Genomic DNA, 27063 nt, shown 5'->3' with positions numbered 1-27063 from the left:
ATCAACCCTCTATCCCAGAAACACCCAGCTATGTTCAGGATACTGATGAATGAAGGGTTTATTACTATTGTAGTACTGACTTTAATATCAACCCTCTATCCCAGAAACACCCAGCTATGTTCAGGGTACTGATGAATGAAGGGTTTATTACTATTGTAGTACTGACTTTAATATCAACCCTCTATCCCAGAAACACCCAGCTATGTTCAGGGTACTGATGAATGAAGGGTTTATTACTATTGTAGTACTCTTTTTATTAACTTAGCTACTGACTTGTTCTATTGTTGTTGCATTGTCAAGAGGTTAACCTGCAAGGAAGCATTTCAGTACATAATACTTGTATTGTACTTTATATTATTATAGATATTTTAGGGTTGCCATGGATTTCAAGCAGGCAATGCCATCAGGTCCAAACCCAAAACAAGGAAATTGTAGGAGACAGGCGTGTTGGGGTTTCCTGCCAGCATGACCACCCGCTTCACTTCCTGAACATGAAAAAGGGTGAAAGGTGGGATGCAGTAATAGGGAGTTTTTTTCAGTTTCTTTTTCAGTATTTTATTTCAGTCTTGATTAATTTAGGTAATTTAGTAAATTGTATTTAGTGCAGATAATGATGTACTTCTTCTGTAGTTTGTCAAATGCAGTGAACCTGCTGAGAGATGAAGGAGGGGCTGAGAGGCCAGAACATCAACCTCATCTTCATGGAGGACATTGATGCCAGATGCAGTGAACCTGCTGAGAGATGAAGGAGGAGATGAGAGGCCAGAACATCAACCTCATCTTCATGGAGGACATTGATGCCAGATGCAGTGAACCTGCTGAGAGATGGAGGGGATGAGAGGCCAGAACATCAATCTCATCTTCATGGAGGACATTGATGCCAGATGCAGTGAACCTGCTGAGAGATGAAGGAGGAGATGAGAGAACAGAACATCAACCTCATCTTCATGGAGGACATTGATGCCAGATGCAGTGAACCTGCTGAGAGATGGAGGGGATGAGAGGCCAGAACATCAATCTCATCTTCATGGAGGACATTGATGCCAGATGCAGTGAACCTGCTGAGAGATGGAGGGGATGAGAGGCCAGAACATCAATCTCATCTTCATGGAGGACATTGATGCCAGATGCAGTGAACCTGCTGAGAGATGAAGGAGGGGATGAGAGAACAGAACATCAACCTCATCTTCATGGAGGACATTGATGCCAGATGCAGTGAACCTGCTGAGAGATGAAGGGGATGGGAGGCCAGAACATCAATCTCATCTTCATGGAGGACATTGATGCCAGATGCAGTGAACCTGCTGAGAGATGAAGGAGGAGATGAGAGGCCAGAACATCAACCTCATCTTCATGGAGGACATTGATGCCAGATGCAGTGAACCTGCTGAGAGATGGAGGGGATGAGAGGCCAGAACATCAATCTCATCTTCATGGAGGACATTGATGCCAGATGCAGTGAACCTGCTGAGAGATGAAGGAGGGGATGAGAGAACAGAACATCAACCTCATCTTCATGGAGGACATTGATGCCAGATGCAGTGAACCTGCTGAGAGATGAAGGGGATGAGAGGCCAGAACATCAATCTCATCTTCATGGAGGACATTGATGCCAGATGCAGTGAACCTGCTGAGAGATGAAGGAGGAGATGAGAGGCCAGAACATCAATCTCATCTTCATGGAGGACATTGATGCCAGATGCAGTTTTATTTATTTATTTATTTAACCTTTATTTAACCAGGAAGGGCTCATTGAGATTTAAAATCTCTTTTTCAAGAGCGTCCTGGCCAAGATAGGCAGCGCCAAGTCATTACAAAAATTACAGACAAACATGAAAAACTACAAGTAATCTAGTAAAAACCATAGAATTCACAAGAGTATAACAAAATCAAAAACAGCAAATTAAAAACATTGACATGTCAGGGAATCAGTCTCCAGATCATTCATCAGTGATTTAAAAACACCAATCAGGACCAGTTCTTCCAGTTTAAAAGTATTTTGTAAGACGTTCCAAGACGATGGTGCAGAGTACATAAAAGCCCTTTTACCAAATTCAGTTCGGACATTTGGAACAGTTAGCAGGATAAAGTCCCGCGAACGAAGAGAGTACCCACCACATTTCTGAACAATAAAAATGCCCAAATAAAAAGGTAGTAAACCCAAAATGTCTTTGTAAATAAAAGTATACCAGTGACTGAGCCTACGAGTGACTAGAGAAGGCCAGCCAACCCTGGTATACAAAGTGCAGTGGTGCGTAAGGGTTTTGCAGTTTAAAATAAATCTCAAAGTGCCATGGTAAAGGGTGTCAATTGATCTCAAACACTGAGCGGAAGCATTCATATATAAAATATCCCCATAGTCTAGTAAAGGCATAAATGTAGCTGATACTAGCCTCCTTCTGGCTTCAAAAGAAAAACAAGCCTTATTCCTAAAATAAAATCCTAATTTCAGCTTCAATTTTTTTGTAAGTTGTTGAATATGCATTTTAAAAGAGAGGCCATCATCAATCAAAATTCCAAGATATTTATATGAGGTTACAACCTCAATCTCATTGCCCTGACAGGTAGTAATAGGTGAAAGGTTCAGAGGTCTATTTCTTGCTTTAGAAAACACCATTAGTTTAGTTTTGTCAGTATTCAGGATAAGCTTCAATCGAGACAAGGTATGTTGAACAGTATTAAAAGCAGTTTGCAAGTTCTGGAAAGCTTTTGTAAGAGATGAAGCACAACAGTAAATAACAGGATCATCAGCATAAAAATGAAGTTGTGCATTTTGGACATTTTTGTCTAAATTATTTATATAAATAGTGAATAAGAGAGGACCAAGTACAGAGCCTTGGGGCACACCATTCAAGACAGACAATTTAACAGACCTAAGCCCATCAAATTGAGTGCACTGAGTTCTATCAGACAGATAGTTAACAAACCATGCAACTGCATGCTCTGAAAGACCTACACTCAACAATCTCTGCCTTAGTATAGCATGATCAACTGTATCAAAAGCCTTAGAGAGATCAATAAAAAGTGAGACACAATGCTGTTTTTTGTCAAGAGCTTCAGTGATATCATTTAAAACCATCATGGCTGCTGTAATTGTGCTATGCTTCTTCCTGAAACCCAATTGGTACATTGATAAAATAGAGTTAGTATATAAAAACTCTTTTAGCTGGTCACTCACAAGGGTTTCAAGTATTTTCACCAGGGGTGACAGCTTTGAGATTGGCCTATAATTATTTAAAAGAGTTGGATCTCCCCCTTTTAAAAGTGGCAGGACAAATGCTGATTTCCAGATCTTTGGAATTTCATTCCATTCCAGGGTTAGATTAAACAGATATGTAAGTGGTTCAGCTATGAAATCAGCTGCCAGATTTAAAAAGCAGGGATCCAAAAGATCAGGACCTGCAGGCTTTCTCTGATCTAAGGATTTCAGGGCCTTATGTACCACCTGCACTGAGAATGGCAAAAAGCTAAAAGTTTGACCAGCTCTCACTGGTTCATCAACACAAGGTTGTACAGAGACAGAGGACACTGAATCAAACAGCCTACCAGATGATACAAAGTGCTCATTGAAACAATTCAGCATTTCAGTTTTGTCATATATAGCAACAGAGTCCTTCAATACACATGATGGTAATTCATTAACATTACTGTTACCAGACATAGACTTAATAGCCTTCCAAAACTTTCTAGGGTCATTCAGGTTATCAGTGGTAACAGACATAAAATATTCAGACTTGGCCTTCCTGAGAAGAGAAGAACACTTGTGTCTGTCTTGTGTCTGTGTGTGTGTGTCCAGTGTGTGTGTGTGTTTGTGTGTCTGTGTGTGTGTTTGCATATGTGTGTCCAGCATGTGTGTGTGTGTCCATTGTGTATGTGTCCAGTGTGTGTATGTGTGTGTGTGTGTGTGTTCAGTGTGTGTTTGTTTCCAGTGTGTGGTGTGTGTGTGTGTGTGTGTGTGTGTGTGTGTGTGTGTGTGTGTGTGTGTGTGTGTGTATCCTGTGTGTGTGTGTGTGTGTGTATCCAGTGTGTGTGTGTGTGTGTGTTTGTGTGTCCAGTGTGTGTGTGTCCAGTGTGTGTGTGTGTGTGTGTGTCCAGTGTGTGTATCTAGTGTGTGTGTGTCTGGTGTGTGTGTGTGTCCAGTGTGTATTTGTGTCCAGCGTGTTTGTCCAGTGTGTGTCCAGTGTGTGAATCCATTGTATGTGTCCATTGTGTGTATGTGTATCCAGTGTGTGTGTGTGTGTGTGTGTGTGTGTGTGTGTGTGTGTGTGTCCAGTGTGTGTGTGTGTGTGTGTGTGTGTGTGTATGTGAATGTGTCCAGTGTGTGTATGTTTATTCAATGGGTGTATCTGTGTGTGTGTGTGTGTGTGTGTGTGTGTGTGTGTGTGCGTGCGCGTGTCCACTGTGTGTGTGTGTGTGTCCAGTGTATGTGTATGTGGGTGTCCAGTGTGAGTGTGTGTGTGTGTGTCAGTGTGTGTCAGTGTGTGTGTGTGTGTGTGTGTGTGTCCAGTGTGTGTATATGTGTGTGTGTGTGTGTGTGTGTGTGTGTGTGTGTGTGTGTGTGTGTGTGTGTGTGTGTGTGTGTGTGTGTGTGTGTGTGTGTGTGTGTGTGTGTGTGTGTGTGTGTGTGTGTGTGTGTGTGTCAGGTTATTATTTACAGGGACACTGAGGAGTCATTATAAACCCAGAACCCTGGATAGAGGGGCTCAGTGAATGTGGAGGTGAATGTGATCAGGTGGGTCAGTGTGTCAGAGGAGGCTCTATAGAAGGACAGAGTGCCGGCTGGCCAGTCCAGATACACTCCTACTCTGTGGGAGCTGGAGGAGCGGACGTCTATGGTAGTGGAATTATTATCGTGACAGGCATAGTAACTGTTGTCAGAGCAGGTCAGACTCCAGGACTTGTCATTACATCCAAGACAACAGTCATTAACCTCTCCTCTCCTGTTGATTCCTTTATAAGTCACTCCTATAACAGCCTCCCTCCCACTCCACTCTGCCTCCCAGTAACAGCGCCCAGTCAGACCCTCTCTACACAGCACCTGTCTACATCCCACAAATCTCTCTGGGTGATCAGGATACGGCTGCTCCTCTCTCCTCCATGTCACCTTTCTGTTCTCCTCAGACAGAGAGAGGCGTCTGTCTACTGTGTTTGGGTCGAGTGTGAGATCACAGACATCTGATGGATGAAACCAGACACAATATTAGAAATCATCATCATTCACATTAGAATGTTAACTCACTTTTCACTAATTCATTTAATGTAGATGTTTCTAGGTATCAAAAGGAGAAGTTAAGGTAACTTGAGACTTGTTGAATGATCATATGTTATACTATGAGGTCTACCTGTGTTGATTCTAAGCTTCCTGGAGCAACCGGAAGTGGTTAAATTCACCCTAAAGGTGTTTTGATGCACCAAACCTGCAGTTTGTGAAAATCACTGTATTCAACTCAGGATTCTGTAAAAGCCTACCCCAATGAGGATATGTGTTTACTTTTAGCTTCCTGTGCCAACCGGAAGTGCCTTAAATTGGGGGCATAGGGGCTGTTTCGAAGGGTTAAAAAAGTCACATCTTTCCAAAACTTCATATGTGTGATTAGGCAACCCTCATGAACCTCTAAATCAGTCATTTATCCCATCAGATTTGCAAAACAAACTAACACACATACACATCTAGGCCATAGTAACACAGTGTGGGGCTTAGAGACATACACTGCCTGCAATAGTTAACTTCATTTGAACTATCAAAGAACCGTCAGACCTAGAGCTCTGAAACTTTAGAAACCTGTTCTAGAGCTCAAGTCGATAGTGCACGGTGAGTTACGTGGCTCTAGGAGGTTCTCAGACCGAGAAACAGACTCGTACATTTGCAATAACATCACAAAAATGACGACATTTAAAAAAGTCCCAGAGTCGCAAGACTAGGTGCATTGAAACCGCCTCGGCCCATAGAGATGGACCCTAACGTTTCATTCAAGGACCCCGTAGCAACTCCCGGAAAATGTGGATTTTCAGCACCAATTAAGGTCGCTGCTCGGGCTTCAAATGACCTATCGAGCCGAAACTTAGGATTCGGTGTCGCCTCAGCTAGGCCTACACATAATGTCCGAACTGGACCCACAGCTAGAACGTAACTATGTGTTTTATGTTTTTATTATGGTTTAACTTGTTAGTGCTAGGGGGCAGTATTTTCACCGCCGGATAAAAAACGTACCCGATTTAATCTGGTTACCACTCCTACCCAGTAACTAGAATATGCATATACTTATTACATATGGATAGAAAACACCCTAAAGTTTCTAAAACTGTTTGAATGGTGTCTGTGAGTATAACATAACTCATTTGGCAGGCAAAAATCTGAGAAGGTTTCATGCAGGAAGTGGCCTGTCTGACAAGGAGTCGTTCTTCTTGTTTCTGTTTATTGAAAAGTCAGGATCTTAGCTGTTACGTGACACTTCCCACAGCTCCAATGGGGTCTCAGAGCCCGGGAAAAACCTGAATGACGTAATTCAAAGCCCTGGCTGAAACACAGGAGCACTTTTGCTAAGTGGTCTATCAGGGGACAAAGGGCTTTAGGCGCATGCACAGTCCGCCCCCATCTTTCTGTTTTTCCCTCATTTTACAGACACGCAGATTCCCGGTCGGAATATTATCGCTTTTCTACGAGATAAATTGCATAAAAATTGATTTTAAACAGCGGTTGACATGCTTCGAAGTACGGTAAAGGAATATTTATAATTTTTTTGTCACGAAATGCGCTATGCGCACGACCGTTATTTACCATTTCGGATAGTTTCTGGAACGCACGAACAAAACGACGCTATTCGGATATAACGATGGATTATTTGGGACCAAACCAACATTTGTTATTGAAGTAGAAGTCCTGGGAGTGCATTCTGACGAAGAACAGGAAAGGTAAGACCATTTTTCTTATAGTAAATGTGATTTTGGTGAAGGCTAAACTTGCCGGGTGTCTAAATAGCTAGCCCGTGATGGCTGGGCTATGTACTTAGAATATTGCAAAATGTGCTTCATCCGAAAAGCTATTTTAAAATCGGACATATCGAGTGCATAGAGGAGTTCTGTATCTATAATTCTTAAAATAATTGTTATGCTTTTTGTGAACGTTTATCGTGAGTAATTTAGTAAATTGTTAGTAAATTCCCCGGAAGTTTGCGGGGGGTATGCTAGATCTGAACGTCACATGCTAATGTAAAAAGCTGTTTTTTGATATGAATATGAACTTGATTGAACAAAACATGCATGTATTGTATAACATAATGTCCTAGGTGTGTCATCTGATGAAGATCATCAAAGGTTAGTGCTGCATTTAGCTGTCTTCTGGGTTTTTGTGACATTATATGCTAGCTTGAAAAATGGGTGTCTGATTATTTCTGGCTGGGTAGTCTGCTGACATAATCTAATGTTTTGCTTTCGTTGTAAAGCCTTTTTGAAATCGGACAGTGTGGTTAGATTAACGAGAGTCTTGTCTTTAAATAGCTGTAAAATAGTCATATGTTTGAGAAATTGAAGTAATAGCATTTCAAAGGTTTTGAAAATCGCGCCACAGGATTCAACTGGCTGTTACGTAGGTGGGACGAATTCGTCCCACCTAGCCCAGAGAGGTTAAACAGAAGATGCTGTGAATTATGGAACTGCTCTGAAATATGTGATAGTTGGCTGCTAAACTAATTGGAAAAAGTTGGTGTGGTGTCAGTATGTATCAGTTTGGTGTCAGAATGATATCTAATTGACTGATGGACGGTGACTTGCTGGCTGACTTGTGTCCATTTGCAATAAGATTCAACAGTGAAAAAACATCACCAAATGGACATGATGAAATCAACACAACGAGCGATGGAGAGGACCCACTAGCACTGCCCGGCCATCCCGAGTTCATCGGGCCAGTCAATTTTGCATTTCTGCAGTATTTTTGAGCATGTCAAATTAAAACATATTGCAAATGGACAGCCGTGCACCTGGTGATTGGAATGGGTTACCAGGAGCACATTTTAAAAACGTTTTTTAATGCCTTTAGGGGGAGCAAGGGGTCTACGGTTGGGTAGGGAGCACCCCCCACCCATGCCCATCCAATAGGGGGCGCCCCTGGTCATTTTGGACGTTTTTCAAAATGTTAAAAACAACAGAGTCCCACTTCTCCCTCATCATACATGACACATAGACCATCTAGGTTGATTCATGGCTTAACATAGGGCTATATGTCATTCGGGCAGTATAAATGCCATTTGGACATGGTTCACTGACTTTTGGGTTTGGAAACCAACTTCCTATGATCGCACATGGCAAATGGACATAACATCCTGATTTGGCACTTTCAATACTTTCATATTGCATTTGGACATTTCTTATGGCATTTGGGAATGGTTCACTGACTTTTGACTTCGACGTTTGACTTCCTATGAAATCATATTGCAAATTGGCAAAACATATGCCTTATGGACAAGTAAAAAAAATATGAGAATATAATATGACAAAGGTATGTTCATACAGTTCTTATACATATATAATTGACAAAAAAAATCGAAAGAATTTTGAAAAACGGTCTAGAGAGCACTTTTTTAGAGGGTGATACATTTTTGTGTTTTTTTTTTCACATTTTCAAAATTTGACCCTTGGGTCTTGACTTGATGTGCATTTGCAATATGACAATTTACTGTGGAGCGCGCTTGCCATCTTATGGATTTTTGCTGTGTGACACTTGGCATTTTCCATATGAGATTTGCCATAAGCTTTGAAATAAATGCCGTCCATTTGAGTGGTATTGGACATCGTGTATATGTTTCGTACGGTGCCAATATGTTCCCATTCATAATTGTCCATTTCAGGATGGACACACACACACACACACTGGACACACACTGGACACACAAACACACACACACACACACACTGGATATACACACACACACACACACACACACAGGATACACACACACACACAGGACACACACACTTGAATTAGGACTTATTCTTTGTCATATTCCTCACAGCAGTCAACACTCACATTTTCTAAGCCCAGGTTTCATTGTGTTCTCTCCACCATTTTCCACACTGTAGCGGTAAGCAGAAGAACAGACAGTCAATGAGTGATACACACACACACACACACACACACACACACACACACACACACACACACACACACACACACACACACACACACACACACACACACACACACACACACACACACACACACACACACACACACACACACACAGAGTCAGCATAGAACTTTGTCCAAGTGGTGTTAAGAATGTTTGTCATAACTAGCCTGATAAGTCAAACATGTCTGATATGAACATTGACATAAACCCTCTACATACTTGAGTTTCTCCAGTCTGCAGTGTGGATCCTCCAGTCCAGCAGAGAGCAGTCTGACTCCTGAGTCTCCTGGGTGATTGTAGCTCAGGTCCAGCTCTCTCAGGTGTGAGGGGTTGGACCGCAGAGCTGAGACCAGAGAAGCACAGCCTTCCTCTGTGACTAGACAGCCTGACAGCCTGCAAAGAGTCAAATCATAATAAAATCACACTGACATTCTTTGGTGGTGAAAATAGTGGCAGTATATATTTTTTCTACATATTCAGATATATCAGTGTCCTGAAACCTGCCATATCTATTCATAAAATAATGTATCATTACTAGAAATGACAAATGATCAAAGTATTGCTTGTTGAGAGAAAAATGTATAGTACAAATATTTGAGTAGACTGACCAGACCAGTTTAAAAAGCAGCATCAGTCAAAAGACTCAGATTTAGATTGTATTGAGTATACAGTCCACACCATATCTATTTTGACAGTGAAGATAACATTTTAAATGTGGCTCTAAACTCCAACATTTTCGATTTCAGATCAAATGTTTCATATGAGGTGACAGTATATAATGTCACCTTTTATTTGAGGGTATTTTCATACATATCTGTTTCACCATTTTGAAAAATAAAAGCACTTTATGTATCTAGTCCCCCTATTTGAAGAAGTCATAAGTATTCTGACCAATTCACTTATAGTGTATTAAAGTAGTCACAAGTTGAGGATTTGGTTGGTTTACTCATTGGTATGATTTGCAGTTTGTTTTGGTTGTGTTTTGGGTTATGTTTCAACTTCATGTAATTGTCAATAAAAGCCTTTGACACTCATGAAATGCTTGTAATTATACTTCAGTATTCCATAGTAATATCTGACCAAAAATATCTAAAGACACTGAAGCAGCAGACTTGTGAAAAATAATATTTGTGTCATTCTCAAAACCTTTGGCCACGACTGTATATGTATGAATACCTTTAAATAAAAGGTGACATTCTGTACTGTCACCTAATATGAAACATTCGATCTCAAATCCAAAATGATGGAGCATAGCACCACATTTTAAACTGTAAGCTTCACTGTCCAAACACATGTGCTGTGGACTATGTGTGTCTGGTAAACACGTGGATCTGGTGAACAGTTATCACTTGTTGACCAACTACAGGAATACTGACCTCAGAGTCTCCAGTTTACAGTGGGGATTCCACAGTACAGCAGAGAGCAGCTTCACTCCTGAATCCTTCAGGTCATTGTTACTCAGGTCCAGCTCTCTCAGGTGTGAGGGGTTTGACTCCAGAGCTGAGACCAGAGAAGCACAGCTTTCCTCTGTGACTAGACAGCCTGACAGCCTGCAAAGAGTCAAATCATATTAAAATCACACTGCTATTCTTTGGTGGTGAAAATAGTGGCAGTATATTTTTTAAACATATGAAACCTTCCATATCTATTCGTAAATTAATATATCATCATTAAAAATGACAAATGATCAAAGTATTGCCTGCAGATAGAAACATGTATAGTACAAATATTTGAGTAGACTGACCAGACCAGTTTAAAAGCAGTATCAGTCAAAAGACAGACAGTGAGGTATCAGATTTAGATTGTATTGAGTATACAGTCCACACCATATCTATTTTGAAAGTGAAGCTGACATTTTAAATGTGGCTCTATACTCCAACATTTTGGATTTGAGATCAAATGTTTCATATGAGGTGACTGTATAAAATGTCACCTTTTATTTGAGGGTATTTTAATACATGTCTGTTTCACGTTTAAAAATGAAAACACTTTATGTTTCCTGTCTCCCCATTTGAAGAAGTCATAAGTATTCTGACCAATATACTTATAGTGTATTAACCTCTACGGGCTAGGGGGCAGTATTGAGAATTTTGAAAAAAATATGTGCCCATTTTTAACTGCCTCCTACACCAACTCAGAAGCTAGGATATGCATATTATTAACAGATTTGGATAGAAAACACTCTGAATTCTCTAAAACTGTTTGAATGGTGTCTGTAAGTATAACAAAACTCATATGGCAGGCAAAAACCTGAGAAAAATACAACCAGGAAATGAGAATTTTGTGGCTGTACTATTTTCGAGTCATTGCTAATAGATCACACAGTGACAAAGGATTCATTTCGCACTTCCTACGGCTTCCACTAGATGTCAACGATCTTTATAAAGTTGATTGAAGCGTCTATGATGAACAGAGACCGGATGACAAGGAAGGGAAGTTGACGTCCCTGGGAGGTCGTCACTTCATTATTGCCCACACCTGCGCGTGCATGTGAGGCGAGACATTTTTCAAAAACGTTTTTCAAGACACAGGAGAGGTCGGGTTGAAATATTACTGATGTTTCACGTTAAAAATGGCCCTAAAGATTGATGCTAAACAACGTTTGACATGTTTGAACGAACGTAAATAGATTTTTTTTTTACTTTTCGTCGTGACTTTTCCCCCCCCGCCCTACATTTTGAGGAGCCTACTGAACGCCTAACAACATGGAACAACTTGGAGTTATTTGGACATAAATTATGAACTTTGTCGAAAGAAACCACATTTGTTGTGGACCTGGGAGTCCTGGAAGTGCCTTCTGATGAAGATAATCAAAGGTAAGGGATTATTGACAATAGTATTATTGATATTAGATGGTTCTATCCTGTATATCCTAGCCTATTGTTCTTAGCACAGCACCCCGTTTATTGCAAAGTATGATTTCCCAGTAAAGTTATTTTGAAATCTGGCAATGCGGTAGCATTTACGAGATGTTCATCTATAATTCTTTGAATGACAATATTATAATTGACCAATGTTTTCGAATAGTAATTTTGTAAATTGTAACGCTGATTCACCGGAAGCATTTGAGGGAGAAAAAAAATCTGAATTTCACCGCTACTGTAAAATGCTGTTTTTGGATATAAATATGAACTTGATGGAACAAAAAATGCATGTATTGTATAACATAATGTCCTAGTAGTGTCATCTGATGAAGATCATCAAAGGTTAGTGCATAATTTTAGCTGGTTATCTGCTTTTGGTGACGCCTGTCTTTGAATTGACAAAAGATTACACACAGCTATTTTCAATGTACTGTCCTAACATAATCTAACTTTATGATTTTGCCGTAAAGCCTCTTTGAAATCGGACAATGTGGTTGGATTTAGGAGATGTTTATCTTTCAAATGGTGAAAAATAGTTGATTGTTTGAGAAATTGAAATTCTTAGATTCTTGCAGATTTGAATTTCCTGCCATGGTCTCTTGACAATAAATCCCAATACCGGGATCAGGTTAGTAGTCAAAGATTAGTGTTTGGTCGTAAACGAATCATCAATAATAATGAGTGAGAAAGTTACAGAGGTTACAACAAAACATGCTAACCTCTCACAATTGCCCATAACAGGGATACAACAAAACATGCTAACCTCTCACCATTACCAATAACAGAGGCTACAACAAAACATGCTAACCTCTCACCATTACCAATAACAGAGGATACAACAAAACATGTAAATCTCTCACCATTACCAATAACAGAGGCTACAACAAAACATACTAAACTCTCACCATTACCAATAACAGACGCTACAACAAAACATGATAACCTCTCACCATTACCAATAACAGAGGCTACAACAAAACATGCTAACCTCTCACCATTACCAATAACAGAGGCTACAACAAAACATGCTAACATCTCACCATTACCAATAACAGAGGCTACAACAAAACATGCTAACCTCTCACCATTACCAATTACAGAGGCTACAACAAACATGCTAAGCTCTCACCATTACCAATAACAGAGGCTACAACAAAACATGCTAACATTTCACCATTACCAATAACAGAGGCTACAACAAAACATGCTAACCTCTCACCATTACCAATAACAGAGGCTACAACAAAACATGCTAACCTCTCACCATTACCAATAACAGAGGATACAACAAAAAATGTTAACCTCTCACCATTACCAATAACAGAGGCTACAACAAAACATACTAACCTCTCACCATTACCAATAACAGAGGCTACAACAAAACATGATAACCTCTCACCATTACCAATAACATAGGCTACAACAAAACATGCTAACCTCTCACCATTACCAATAACAGAGGCTACAACAAAACATGCTAACATCTCACCATTACCAATAACAGAGGCTACAACAAAACATGCTAACCTCTCACCATTACCAATTACAGAGGCTACAACAAAACATGCTAACCTCTCACCATTACCAATAACAGAGGCTACAACAAGATGCGCTAACCTCTCACCATTACCAATAACAGAGGCTACAACAAACATGCTAACCTCTCACCATTACCAATAACAGAGGCTACAACAAAACATGCTAACATTTCACCATTACCAATAACAGAGGCTACAACAAAACATGCTAACCTCTCACCATTACCAATAACAGAGGCTACAACAAAACATGCTAACCTCTCACCATTACCCATAACAGATGCTTCAACAAAACATGCTAACCTCTCACCATTACCAAAAACAGAGGCTACAACAAAACATGCTAACCTCTCACCATTACCAATAACAGAGGCTACAACAAAACATGCTAACCTCTCACCATTACCAATAACAGAGGCTACAACAAAACATGCTAACCTCTCACAATTACCAATAACAGAGTCTACAACAAAAAATGCTAACCTCTCACCATTACCAACAACAGAGGCTACAACAAAACATGCTAACCTCTCACCATTACCAATAACAGAGGATACAACAAAACATGCTAACCTCTCACCATTACCAATAACAGAGGCTACAACAAAACATGCTAACCTCTCACAATTACCAATAACAGAGGCTACAACAAAACATGCTAACCTCTCACCATTACCAATAACAGAGGCTACAACAAAACATGCTAAGCACTCACCATTACCAATAACAGAGGCTACAAAACATGCTAACCTCTCACCATTACCAATAACAGAGGATACAACAAAACATGCTAACCTCTCACCATTACCAATAACAGAGGATACAACAAAACATACTAACCTCTCCACATTACCAACAACAGAGGCTACAAAAAAACATGCTAACCTCTCACCATTACCAATAACAGAGGCTACAAAACATGCTAACCTCTCACCATTAACAATAAGAGGTTACAAAACATGCTAACCTCTCATCATTACCAATAATAGAGGCTACAACAAAACATGCTAAACTCTCACCATTACCAATAACAGGGGATACAACAAAACATGCTAACCTCTCACCATTACCAATAAAAGAGGCTACAACAAAACATGCTAACCTCTCACCATTACCAATAACAGAGGCTACAACAAAACATGCTAACCTCTCACCATTACCAATAACAGAGGCTACAACAAAGCATGCTAACCTCTCACCATTACCAATAACAGAGGCTACAACAAAACATGCTAACCTCTCACCATTGGCAATAACAGAGGCTACAACAAAACATGCTAACCTCTCACCATTAACAATAACAGAGGCTACAACAAAACATGCTAACCTCTCACCATTACCAATAACAGAGGCTACAACAAAACATGCTAACCTCTCACCTTTACCAATAACAGAGCCTACAACAAAGCATGCTAACCTCTCACCATTACCAATAATAGAGGCTACAACAAAACATGCTAAACTCTCACCATTACCAATAACAGAGGATACAACAAAACATGCTAACCTCTCACCATTACCAATAACAGAGGCTACAACAAAACATGCTAACCTCTCACCATTACCAATAACAGAGGATACAACAAAACATGCTAACCTCTCACAATTAACAATAACAGAGGCTACAACAAAACATGCTAACCTCTCACCATTACCAATAACAGAGGCTACAACAAAACATGCTAACCTCTAACCATTACCAATAACAGGGGCTACAACAAAACATGTTAACCTCTCACCATTACCAATAACAGAGGCTACAACAAAACATGCTAACCTCTCACCATTACCAATAACAGAGGCTACAGCAAAACATGCTAACCTCTCACCATTACCAATAACAGAGACTACCGCAAAACATGCTAACCTATCACCATCACCAATAACAGAGGATACAACAAAACATGCTAACCTCTCACCATTACCAATAACAGAGGCTACAACAAAACATGCTAAGCACTCACCATTACCAATAACAGAGGCTACAAAACATGCTAACCTCTCACCATTACCAATAACAGAGGATACAACAAAACATGCTAACCTCTCACCATTACCAATAACAGAGGATACAACAAAACATACTAACCTCTCCACATTAACAATAACAGAGGCTACAAAAAAACATGCTAACCTCTCACCATTACCAATAACAGAGGCTACAAAACATGCTAACCTCTCACCATTACCAATAACAGAGGCTACAAAACATGCTAACCTCTCACCATTACCAATGATAGAGGCTACAACAAAACATGCTAAACTCTCACCATTACCAATAACAGAGGATACAACAAAACATGCTAACCTCTCACCATTACCAATAACAGAGGCTACAACAAAACATGCTAACCTCTCACAATTACCAATAACAGAGGCTACAACAAAACATGCTAACCTCTCACCATTACCAATAACAGAGGCTACAACAAAACGTGCTAAGCACTCACCATTACCAATAACAGAGGCTACAAAACATGCTAACCTCTCACCATTACCAATAACAGAGGATACAACAAAACATGCTAACCTCTCACCATTACCAATAACAGAGGATACAACAAAACATACTAACCTCTCCACATTACCAACAACAGAGGCTACAAAAAAACATGCTAACCTCTCACCATTACCAATAACAGAGGCTACAAAACATGCTAACCTCTCACCATTAACAATAAGAGGTTACAAAACATGCTAACCTCTCATCATTACCAATAATAGAGGCTACAACAAAACATGCTAAACTCTCACCATTACCAATAACAGGGGATACAACAAAACATGCTAACCTCTCACCATTACCAATAAAAGAGGCTACAACAAAACATGCTAACCTCTCACCATTACCAATAACAGAGGCTACAACAAAACATGCTAACCTCTCACCATTACCAATAACAGAGGCTACAACAAAGCATGCTAACCTCTCACCATTACCAATAACAGAGGCTACAACAAAACATGCTAACCTCTCACCATTGGCAATAACAGAGGCTACAACAAAACATGCTAACCTCTCACCATTAACAATAACAGAGGCTACAACAAAACATGCTAACCTCTCACCATTACCAATAACAGAGGCTACAACAAAACATGCTAACCTCTCACCTTTACCAATAACAGAGCCTACAACAAAGCATGCTAACCTCTCACCATTACCAATAATAGAGGCTACAACAAAACATGCTAAACTCTCACCATTACCAATAACAGAGGATACAACAAAACATGCTAACCTCTCACCATTACCAATAACAGAGGCTACAACAAAACATGCTAACCTCTCACCATTACCAATAACAGAGGATACAACAAAACATGCTAACCTCTCACAATTAACAATAACAGAGGCTACAACAAAACATGCTAACCTCTCACCATTACCAATAACAGAGGCTACAACAAAACATGCTAACCTCTAACCATTACCAATAACAGGGGCTACAACAAAACATGTTAACCTCTCACCATTACCAATAACAGAGGCTACAACAAAACATGCTAACCTCTCACCATTACCAATAACAGAGGCTACAGCAAAACATGCTAACCTCTCACCATTACCAATAACAGAGACTACCGCAAAACATGCTAACCTATCACCATCACCAATAACAGAGGATACAACAAAACATGCTAACCTCTCACCATTACCAATAACAGAGGCTACAACAAAACATGCTAAGCACTCACCATTACCAATAACAGAGGCTACAAAACATGCTAACCTCTCACCATTACCAATAACAGAGGATACAACAAAACATGCTAACCTCTCACCATTACCAATAACAGAGGATACAACAAAACATACTAACCTCTCCACCATTAACAATAACAGAGGCTACAAAAAAACATGCTAACCTCTCACCATTACCAATAACAGAGGCTACAAAACATGCTAACCTCTCACCATTACCAATAACAGAGGCTACAAAACATGCTAACCTCTCACCATTACCAATAATAGAGGCTACAACAAAACATGCTAAACTCTCACCATTACCAATAACAGAGGCTAAAACAAAACATGCTAACCTCTCACCATTACCAATAACAGAGGCTACAACAAAACATGCTAACCTCTCACCATTACCAATAACAGAGGCTACAACAAAACATGCTAACCTCTCACCATTACCAATAACAGAGGCTACAACAAAACATGCTAACCTCTCACCATTACCAATAACAGAGGCTACAACAAAACATGCTAACCTCTCACCATTAGCAATAACAGAGGCTACAACAAAACACGCTAACCTCTCACCATTACCAATAACAGAGGCTACAACAAAACATAGGGGGCAGCATTGACACGGCTGGATAAAAAACATACCCGATTTAATCTGGTTACCACTCCTACCCAGTAACTAGAATATGCATATACTTATTACATATGGATAGAAAACACCCTAAATTTTCTAAAACTGTTTGAATGGTGTCTGTGAGTATAACAGAACTCAAATGGCAGGTCAAAACCTGAGAGATTCCTTTACAGGAAGTGGCCTGTCTGACCATTTGTTGAACTTCTTTTCCATCTCTATCATTTACTAAGGATCTCTGCTCTAACGTGACACTTCCCACGTCGTCCATAGGCGCTCAGAGCCCGGGAAAAACAGAATGTCGTCATTCCAGCCCCAGGCTGAAACACATTATCGCCTTTCTCAAGTGGCCGATCAAGAGACACTAGCTTATGCGCGTGACCCCGACCGCCCCCGCCTTTGGGATTTTTTCCTCTGTTTGCCGAAAAGGAGATTCCCTGTCGGAATATTATCGCTTTTCTACGAGAAAAATGTCGTAAAAATTGATTTTAAACAGCGGTTGACATGCTTCGAAGTACGGTAATGGAATACTTAGAATTTTATTGTCACGAATTGCGCCATGCGCGTGACACTTCTTTACTATTTCGGATAGTGTCTGGAACGCACGAACAAAACGCCGCTATTCGGATATAACGATGGATTATTTTGGACCAAACCAACATTTGTTATTGAAGTAGCAGTCCTGGGTGTGTATTCTGACGAAGACAACAAAAGGTAATGAAACTTTTATAATAGTAAATATGATTATGGTGAGTGCTAAACTTGCCGGGTGTCTAAATAGCGAGCCCGTGATGCCTGGGCTATGTACTTAGAATATTGCAAAATGTGCTTTCACCAAAAAGCTATTTTAAAATCGGACATATCGAGTGCATAGAGGAGGTCTGTATCTATAATTCTTAAAATAATTGTTATGCTTTTTGTGAACGTTTATCGTGAGTAATTTAGTAAAATGTTAGCGAATTCCCCGGAATTTTGCGGGGGGTATGCTAGTTCTGAACGTCACATGCTAATGTAAAAAGCTGGTTTTTGATATAAATATGAACTTGATTGAACAAAACATGCATGTATTGTATAACATAATGTCCTAGGGTTGTCATCTGATGAAGATCATCAAAGGTGAGTGCTGCATTTAGCTGTCTTCTGGGTTTTGGTGACATTATATGCTGGCTTGAAAAATGGGTGTCTGATTATTTCTGGCTTGGTACTCTGCTGACATAATCTAATGTTTTGCTTTCGTTGTAAAGCCTTTTTGAAATCGGACAGTGTGGTTAGATTAACGAGAGTCTTGTCTTTAAATGGCTGTAAAATAGTCATATGTTTGAGAAATTGAAGTAATAGGATTTTTAAGGTTTTGAAAATCGCGCCACAGGATAGCAGTGGCTGTTACGTAGGTGGGACGAATTAGTCCCGCCTAGCCTAGAGAGGAACCAGTAGCAGGACAGAGAATGTACTGTATATAACCTACACATCATAGATGACCAGTCTAAACCTGTTCAGATCAGTTCACAGAGACCATCAGGTTTGTCATCATGATAAGTGATCATTGCTCAAACCTACTCTGAATGTCTGGCGTTGACCTAACCGTACATTAGTTTGTAGGTAACCTACACATACAGTATGAGAGTCTGCCCGTCTTTCCTGAAAATCAACACATATACAGTATTTAATGTTACCGAGAAATATGTGCCACAGTTTCAACAGCTGTTTTGTAACTGCGTAGGCTACAAACATACTTTTAATTTCATATGAGGATATCACATAACTGGTGCAGCCGCCTGTTTTCTTGCAGATGAAGTAGCTTTCACAGGAAACTCATTCAACCAGCCTAAACAACAGTAAATAAAAGATGTCAAATGGTCAAAAGTGAATCCTGATAGAGCCATGTACATTAGAGAGAGGTATATATATCCTTATATAGTCATATACATTAGAGAGGTATATATATCCTGATATAACCATATACATTAGAGAGAGGTATATATATCCTGATATAGTCATATACATTAGAGAGGTATATATATCCTGATATAACCATATACATTAGAGAGAGGTATATATATCCTGATAGAGCCATATACATTAGAGAGAGGTATATATATCCTGATATAGTCATATACATTAGAGAGAGGTATATATATCCTGATATAGTCATATACATTGGAGAGGTATATATATCCTAATATAACCATATACATTAGAGAGAGGTATATATATCCTGATAGAGCCATATACATTAGAGAGAGGTATATATATCCTGATATACTCATATACATTAGAGAGAGGTATATATATCCTGATATAGTCATATACATTAGAGAGAGGTATATATATCCTGATATAACCATATACATTAGAGAGAGGTATATATATCCTGATATAACCATATACATTAGAGAGAGGTATATATATCCTGATATAACCATATACATTAGAGAGAGGTATATATATCCTGATATAACCTTATACATTAGAGAGAGGTATATTGCTACAGATGTTGGATCTTAATTTGAGCCAGTTTGCTACAGCAGGAAAATAATCCTGCAGAATCAGGACATTTGAATTTTTATGTGGATTGTAATTAATGAACAATTTTAAAATGGAAAGTGAAGGTTATCGTCTTCAGAAACCTTTTTAAAGCTTAATTACACTCAAATACACAACACGTTTTAGTTTTCCTGTAACAGGGTGATCATATTTTTCTTTCTCCATGCTGTGGCTCTCACCAACTGGCTACCTGGTCCATAGAGACTAAAGGACTATGCTGTGGCCCTCACCAACTGGCCATCTGGCCCATAGAGACTAAAGGACTATGATGTGGCCCTCACCAACTGGTCATCTGGTCCATAGAGACTAAAGGACTATGATGTGGCCCTCACCAACTGGCTACCTGGCCCATAGAGACTAAAGGACTATGCTGTGGCCCTCACCAACTGGCTACCTGGCCCATAGAGACTAAAGGACTATGCTGTGGCCCTCACCAACTGGCTACCTGGCCCATAGAGACTAAAGGACTATGCTGTGGCCCTCACCAACTGGCCACCTGGCCCATAGAGACTAAAGGACTATGCTGTGGCCCTCACCAACTGGGTCATCTGGCCCTTGGAGACTAAAGGACTACGCTGTGGCCCTCACCAACTGGTCATCTGGCCCATAGAGACTAAAGGACTATGCTGTGGTCCTCACCAACTGGCCCTCTGGCCCATAGAGACAAAAGGACTATGCTGTGGCCCTCACCAACTGGCCCATAGAGACTAAAGGACTATGCTGTGGCCCTCACCAACTGGCCATCTGGCCCATAGAGACTAAAGGACTATGCTGTGGCCCCACCAACTGGCCATCTGGCCCATAGAGACTAAAGGACTATGCTGTGGCCCTCACCAACTGGACATCTGGCACATAGAGACTAAAGGACTATGCTGTGGTCCTCAACAACTGGCCACCTGGCCCATAGAGACTAAAGGACAATGATGTGGCCCTCACCAACTGGCTACCTAACTTATAGAAACTAAAGGACTATGATGTGATCCTCAACAACTTGCCATCTGGCCCATAGAGACTAAAGGACTATGCTGTGGCCCTCAACAACTGGCCATCTGGTCCATAGAGACAAAAGGACTATGCTGTGGCCCTCACCAACTGGCTACCTGGCCCATAGAGACTAAAGGACTATGCTGTGGCCCTCACCAACTGGCCCTCTGGCCCATAGAGACTAAAGGACTATGCTGTGGCCCTCACCAACTGGCCCATAGAGACTAAAGGACTATGCTGTGGCCCTCACCAACTGGCCATCTGGCCCATAGAGACAAAAGGACTATGCTGTGGCCCTCACCAACTGGCTACCTGGCCCATAGAGACTAAAGGACTATGCTGTGGCCCTCACCAACTGGCTACCTAACTTATAGAGACTAAAGGACTATGATGTGGTCCTCAACAACTTGCCATCTGGCCCATAGAGACTAAAGGACTATGCTGTGGCCCTCAACAACTGGCCATCTGGTCCATAGAGACTAAAGGACTATGATGTGGCCCTCACCAACTGGCCCTCTGGCCCATAGAGACTAAAGGACTATGCTGTGGCCCTCACCAACTGGCCCATAGAGACTAAAGGACTATGCTGTGGCCCTCACCAACTGGCAATCTGGCCCATAGAGACTAAAGGACTATGCTGTGGCCCTCACCAACTGGCTACCTGGACCATAGAGACTAAAGGACTATGCTGTGGCCCTCACCAACTGGCCATCTGGCACATAGAGACTAAATGACTATGCTGTGGTCCTCAACAACTGGCACCTGGCCCATAGAGACTAAATGACTATGATGTGGCCCTCACGAACTGGCCACCTGGCCCACAGAAACTAAAGGACTATGCTGTGGCCCTCACCAACTGGCTATCTGGCCCATGGAGACTAAAGGACTATGCTGTGGTCCACACCAACTGGCCATCTGGCACATAGAGACTGAAGGACTATGCTGTGGCATTCACCAACTGGCCATCTGGCCCATAGAGACTGAAGGACTATGCTGTGGCATTCACCAACTGGCCATCTGGCCCATAGAGACTGAAGGACTATGCTGTGGCCCTCACCAACTGGCCATCTGGCCATAGAGACTGAAGGACTATGCTGTGGCCCTCACCAACTGGCCACCTGGCCCATAGAGACTAAATGACCAAAATCTAGTTGTGTATAATGTTGTAGGGAAACTTTGTGTAAACTCTTCTGTCTGCATTCTGTCTCTAAATGTTGTCATAACTAGCAGCACCATATCACTATGTAAAATGATGTGTACAGATGTAGGATCTTAATTTGATCACCCCTCACTGCAGAATAACTTTTCCAGGAAATGTAAAACTTGTAGTGTATTTGAAGTTTAAAAAGGCTTCTGAGGTTTGTAATTTCCATTTAGTAATTTCAGACTTGAGCTTCCCTTAACAAAAAATGTAGTGACCCCTACAAAAATGTCCATTAATTATAATCCACATAATAATTCACATTTGGGTGAGGCCTGAGCTGGAATGTGAAGCTAACTGAAGCTGGCTAGCTTTAGAAAACCAGTATATCAAGCCTGTATCATAGTATACCCCTCAGGCTACGTTCAGGTTTCAGCAAGAGGCAGGTATCAACATGCCGAGTCGTAGGCAACAACCTGGGTTGTATTCATTAGTTTACTCCACAGCCAACAGTTTTAAGATGTTAAATAAAACATAAACCGTTTACTCTAAACGCTGTACAACGTGACCTAAACGGTTTCTGTTGCCAAACGTTTTGCTACGCTGGGCACTAATGAATACACACAAACTGTTTTGAGGAAGTGTAAGTTGTTGTTAGTCTCTCGAACAATATTTATTAGTCTCTCTTTCACACAACATACCTTCCTGAGTGAAAAGAGTTAACTGTAGATTATAAAGAGAACATGTTTGTTTGTTGCTTGTTGTGTTTTAAGCCTGTTTTGAGAAGACAAGTCTATAGACCTATGATACAGTACACTCTTAGAATAAAGGGTTCCAAACGGGTCCTCCGGCCGTCCCCATAGGAGAACGCTTTTGGGTTCCAGGTAGAACCCTTCTGGCTTCCATGTAGAACCCTCTGTGGAAAGGGTTCTTCACGGAACCCAGAAGTGTTCTACCTAGTACCAAAAAAAGGGTTCTACAAAGGGTTCTCCTATGGGGACAGCCAAAGAACCCTTTTAGATTGTAGATAGTGTAGGAGCGATCACCCTGGGGCACACAGATGGGCACAGAACGAATTCACCCCACGCATCTAATTTATATCCAAAACATTTTAAGGAGAGTAGGACTATTATAACACTGTCCACCAAAAATATAATTAACTATATGAATACACATAACAATATCATCAACTATATGAATACACATAACAATACCATCAACTATATGAATACACATGACAATATCACCAACTATATTAATACACATAACAATATCATCAACTATATTAATACACATAACAATATCAACTATATGAATACACATAACAATATCACCAACTATATTAATACACATAACAATATCATCAACTATATGAATACACATGACAATATCACCAACTATATTAATACACATAACAATACCATCAACTATATGAATACACATGACAATATCACCAACTATATTAATACACACAACAATATCATCAACTATATGAATACACATAACAATATCATCAACTATATTAATACACATAACAATATCATCAACTATATTAATACACATAACAATATCATCAACTATATTAATACACATAACAATATCATCAACTATATGAATACACATAACAATATCATCAACTATATTAATACACATAACAATATCACCAACTATATTAATACACATAACAATATCATCAACTATATTAATACACACAACAATATCATCAACTATATTAATACACATAACAATATCATCAACTATATTAATACACATAACAATATCATCAACTATATTAATACACATAACAATATCACCAACTATATGAATACACATAACAATATCACCAACTATATTAATACACATAACAATATCAACTATATTAATACACACAACAATATCATCAACTATATTAATACACATAACAATATCATCAACTATATTAATACACATAACAATATCATCAACTATATTAATACACACAACAATATCACCAACTATATTAATACACATAACAATATCATCAACTATATTAATACACATAACAATATCATCAACTATATGAATACACATAACAATATCATCAACTATATTAATACACACAACAATATCATCAACTATATTAATACACATAACAATATCATCAACTATATTAATACACACAACAATATCATCAACTATATTAATACACACAACAATATCATCAACTATATTAATACACACAACAATATCATCAACTATATTAATACACATAACAATATCATCAACTATATTAATACACATAACAATATCATCAACTATATTAATACACATAACAATATCATCAACTATATTAATACACATAACACTATCATCAACTATATTAATACACATAACAATCGTCGTCTTACCTTTTATCTCTCAATAGAAACAGAGTCTGAATGATCATTTGGTCGTTGAAAGTTACTTTCGTTTGCTCTGCTCATTTACATATCAGGTTCTGCCTGTTCTCTCTCCGAGTCCCTCTCTCTTTACAGCTCTTACAATGAGCCTTGGCAAACATTCTACAACTGTCTGGAAGTCTATTGGAGGGATGTGACACCATTCTTCCATAAGAAATTACATCATTTGGTGTTTTTTTGATGGTAAGTTTTCAATTGTGTTGAGACTCTGACCTGTCCAATGAGCCACATTGATTAAAGAATCCTACAGTACCTAAACACCCTCTCTCACACACACACACACACACACACACACACACACACACACACACACACACACACACACACACACACACACACACACACACACACACACACACACACACACACACACACACACACACAAACACACAGTGCAGTAATTAGAATCCCAGTCTACTGTACACTCCCATCCTCTGCCTCTCTCCATCACTTTCTCTGTGTTGTCTGTTGCTGTCTCTGTTGGTGAGGGTTAGGCCTACTACAATACAACATTCACAACATGACAACACAACTACATAACACCATTAAAAATAGTTGGAATGTAGTTAGAACTCTCAAACTGTTTCCATCAAACAGAAAAACAACAAGAAAGCTGGATCAACACATTTAGATTTCTACATACTGCACTTTGCTTTTTCCTTACCCATACAGTTGTTTAAGGTCCTACAAAGGCAGAGTGTAGTATCAGTATTTTAGGGGTCATAGGTCAGATCAGTGGTCAGGGTTGATATGCATGGACTAAAAAACAACAACTTTAAAGCCATTTTTCTCAGATTCACTGTTTGTGTAGATGCTGTTTGTCTATGTAGGGCAGTAGTTCAGGTGGCTGTTTGTGTAGATGTTGTTTGTCTTTTCTAGGGCAGTAGTTCAGGTGGCTGTTTGTGTAGATGTTGTTTGTCTTTGTAGGACAGTAGTTCAGGTGGCTGTTTGTGTAGATGCTGTTTGTCTTTGTAGGACAGTAGTTCAGGTGGCTGTTTGTGTAGATGCTGTTTGTCTTTGTAGGACAGTAGATCAGGTGGCTGTTTGTGTAGACTGCTGTTTGTCTTTGTAGGACAGTAGTTCAGGTGGCTGTTTGTGTAGATGCTCCTTGTCTTTTCTAGGGCAGTAGTTCAGGTGGCTGTTTGTGTAGATGCTGTTTGTCTTTGTAGGGCAGTAGTTCAGGTGGCTGTTTGTGTAGATGCTGTTTGTCTTTGTAGGGCAGTAGTTCAGGTGGCTGTTTGTGTAGATGCTGTTTGTCTTTGTAGGGCAGTAGTTCAGGTGGCTGTTTGTGTAGATGCTGTTTGTCTTTGTAGGGCAGTAGTCCAGGTGACTGTTTGTGTAGATGCTGTTTGTCTTTGTAGGACAGTAGTTCAGGTGGCTGTTTGTGTAGATGCTGTTTGTCTTTGTAGGGCAGTAGTTGGCTTCCCTTGTACCTTAGTCTGCCTCCTGTCTCTCCTATCACCATGGTTGCACCTTCCTGAAAACAATGACTCCATACTTTGCTGAAACCTGTTCTGCCAGTTCATGTCCGAATGTTCCATTGTGGTTAGCCAAAAAGATGACAAGATAGTTCACACATTCATCATTCAGGGTAACTATCAAACAGATATGTCACATTTTTCTGTTTCGTCCATAACTTGTTTCCTGCTTGTAGCAGGCCGTGTTTACAGGAATCCTTTTCTCTAACTAGAAGTCATGTGATTTCATGAGAATATTTTTCTGCAGTGAGAGTGTAATGCAAGTCAAACTGTCCTTGGATGAATGTCAACAATATTTATAAACAGCATTGTTAAATTTACTGTTGTAATTTAAAAATAATCAATGCTGTCATTTTCTATGTTAGCTAGCTTTTAAAATGTTTTATTGTCACAGACAGCGGATTGGTGCAGTGAAATGTGTTGTTTTCCAGGGTCAGCCATAGTAGTATGATAGATGCAGTGAAATGTGTTGTTTTACAGGGTCAACCATAGTAGTATGGCGCCCATGGAGCAAATTAGGTGTAAGTGCCTTGCTTAAATTAAGGGCACCGACAGATTTTTACCTTGATGGCTTAAAGAACACTCTAACCACTAGTCTATCTGACCACACCCTAAAATAA

General features: G+C 39.9%; 1 protein-coding gene across 1 annotated transcript in view; it reads right to left on the bottom strand.

Moving 5' to 3' along the window:
- Nucleotides 1-1700: 1700 nt before the first annotated feature.
- Nucleotides 1701-27063, bottom strand: part of LOC145866916 (stonustoxin subunit beta) — a 37405-nt gene continuing 12042 nt past the window's right edge. Inside the window, exons 3-5 of the mRNA XM_082970989.1 lie at nucleotides 9345-9518; nucleotides 9023-9069; nucleotides 1701-5175 (exon numbers count right to left, since the gene is read on the bottom strand). Coding sequence (XP_082827115.1) covers nucleotides 4652-5175; nucleotides 9023-9069; nucleotides 9345-9518 — 745 coding nt within the window. The 3' untranslated portion in view covers nucleotides 1701-4651. The remainder of the gene's footprint in view (nucleotides 5176-9022; nucleotides 9070-9344; nucleotides 9519-27063) is intronic.

This window comes from Salmo salar, unplaced genomic scaffold (genome assembly GCF_965601325.2).
Source record: "Salmo salar unplaced genomic scaffold, fSalSal1 ptg000136l, whole genome shotgun sequence".
Classification (NCBI taxonomy): Eukaryota; Metazoa; Chordata; class Actinopteri; order Salmoniformes; family Salmonidae; genus Salmo; species Salmo salar.
Note: the sequence above shows the minus strand (reverse complement) of the source record. Positions and strands in the feature narration are given on the sequence as shown.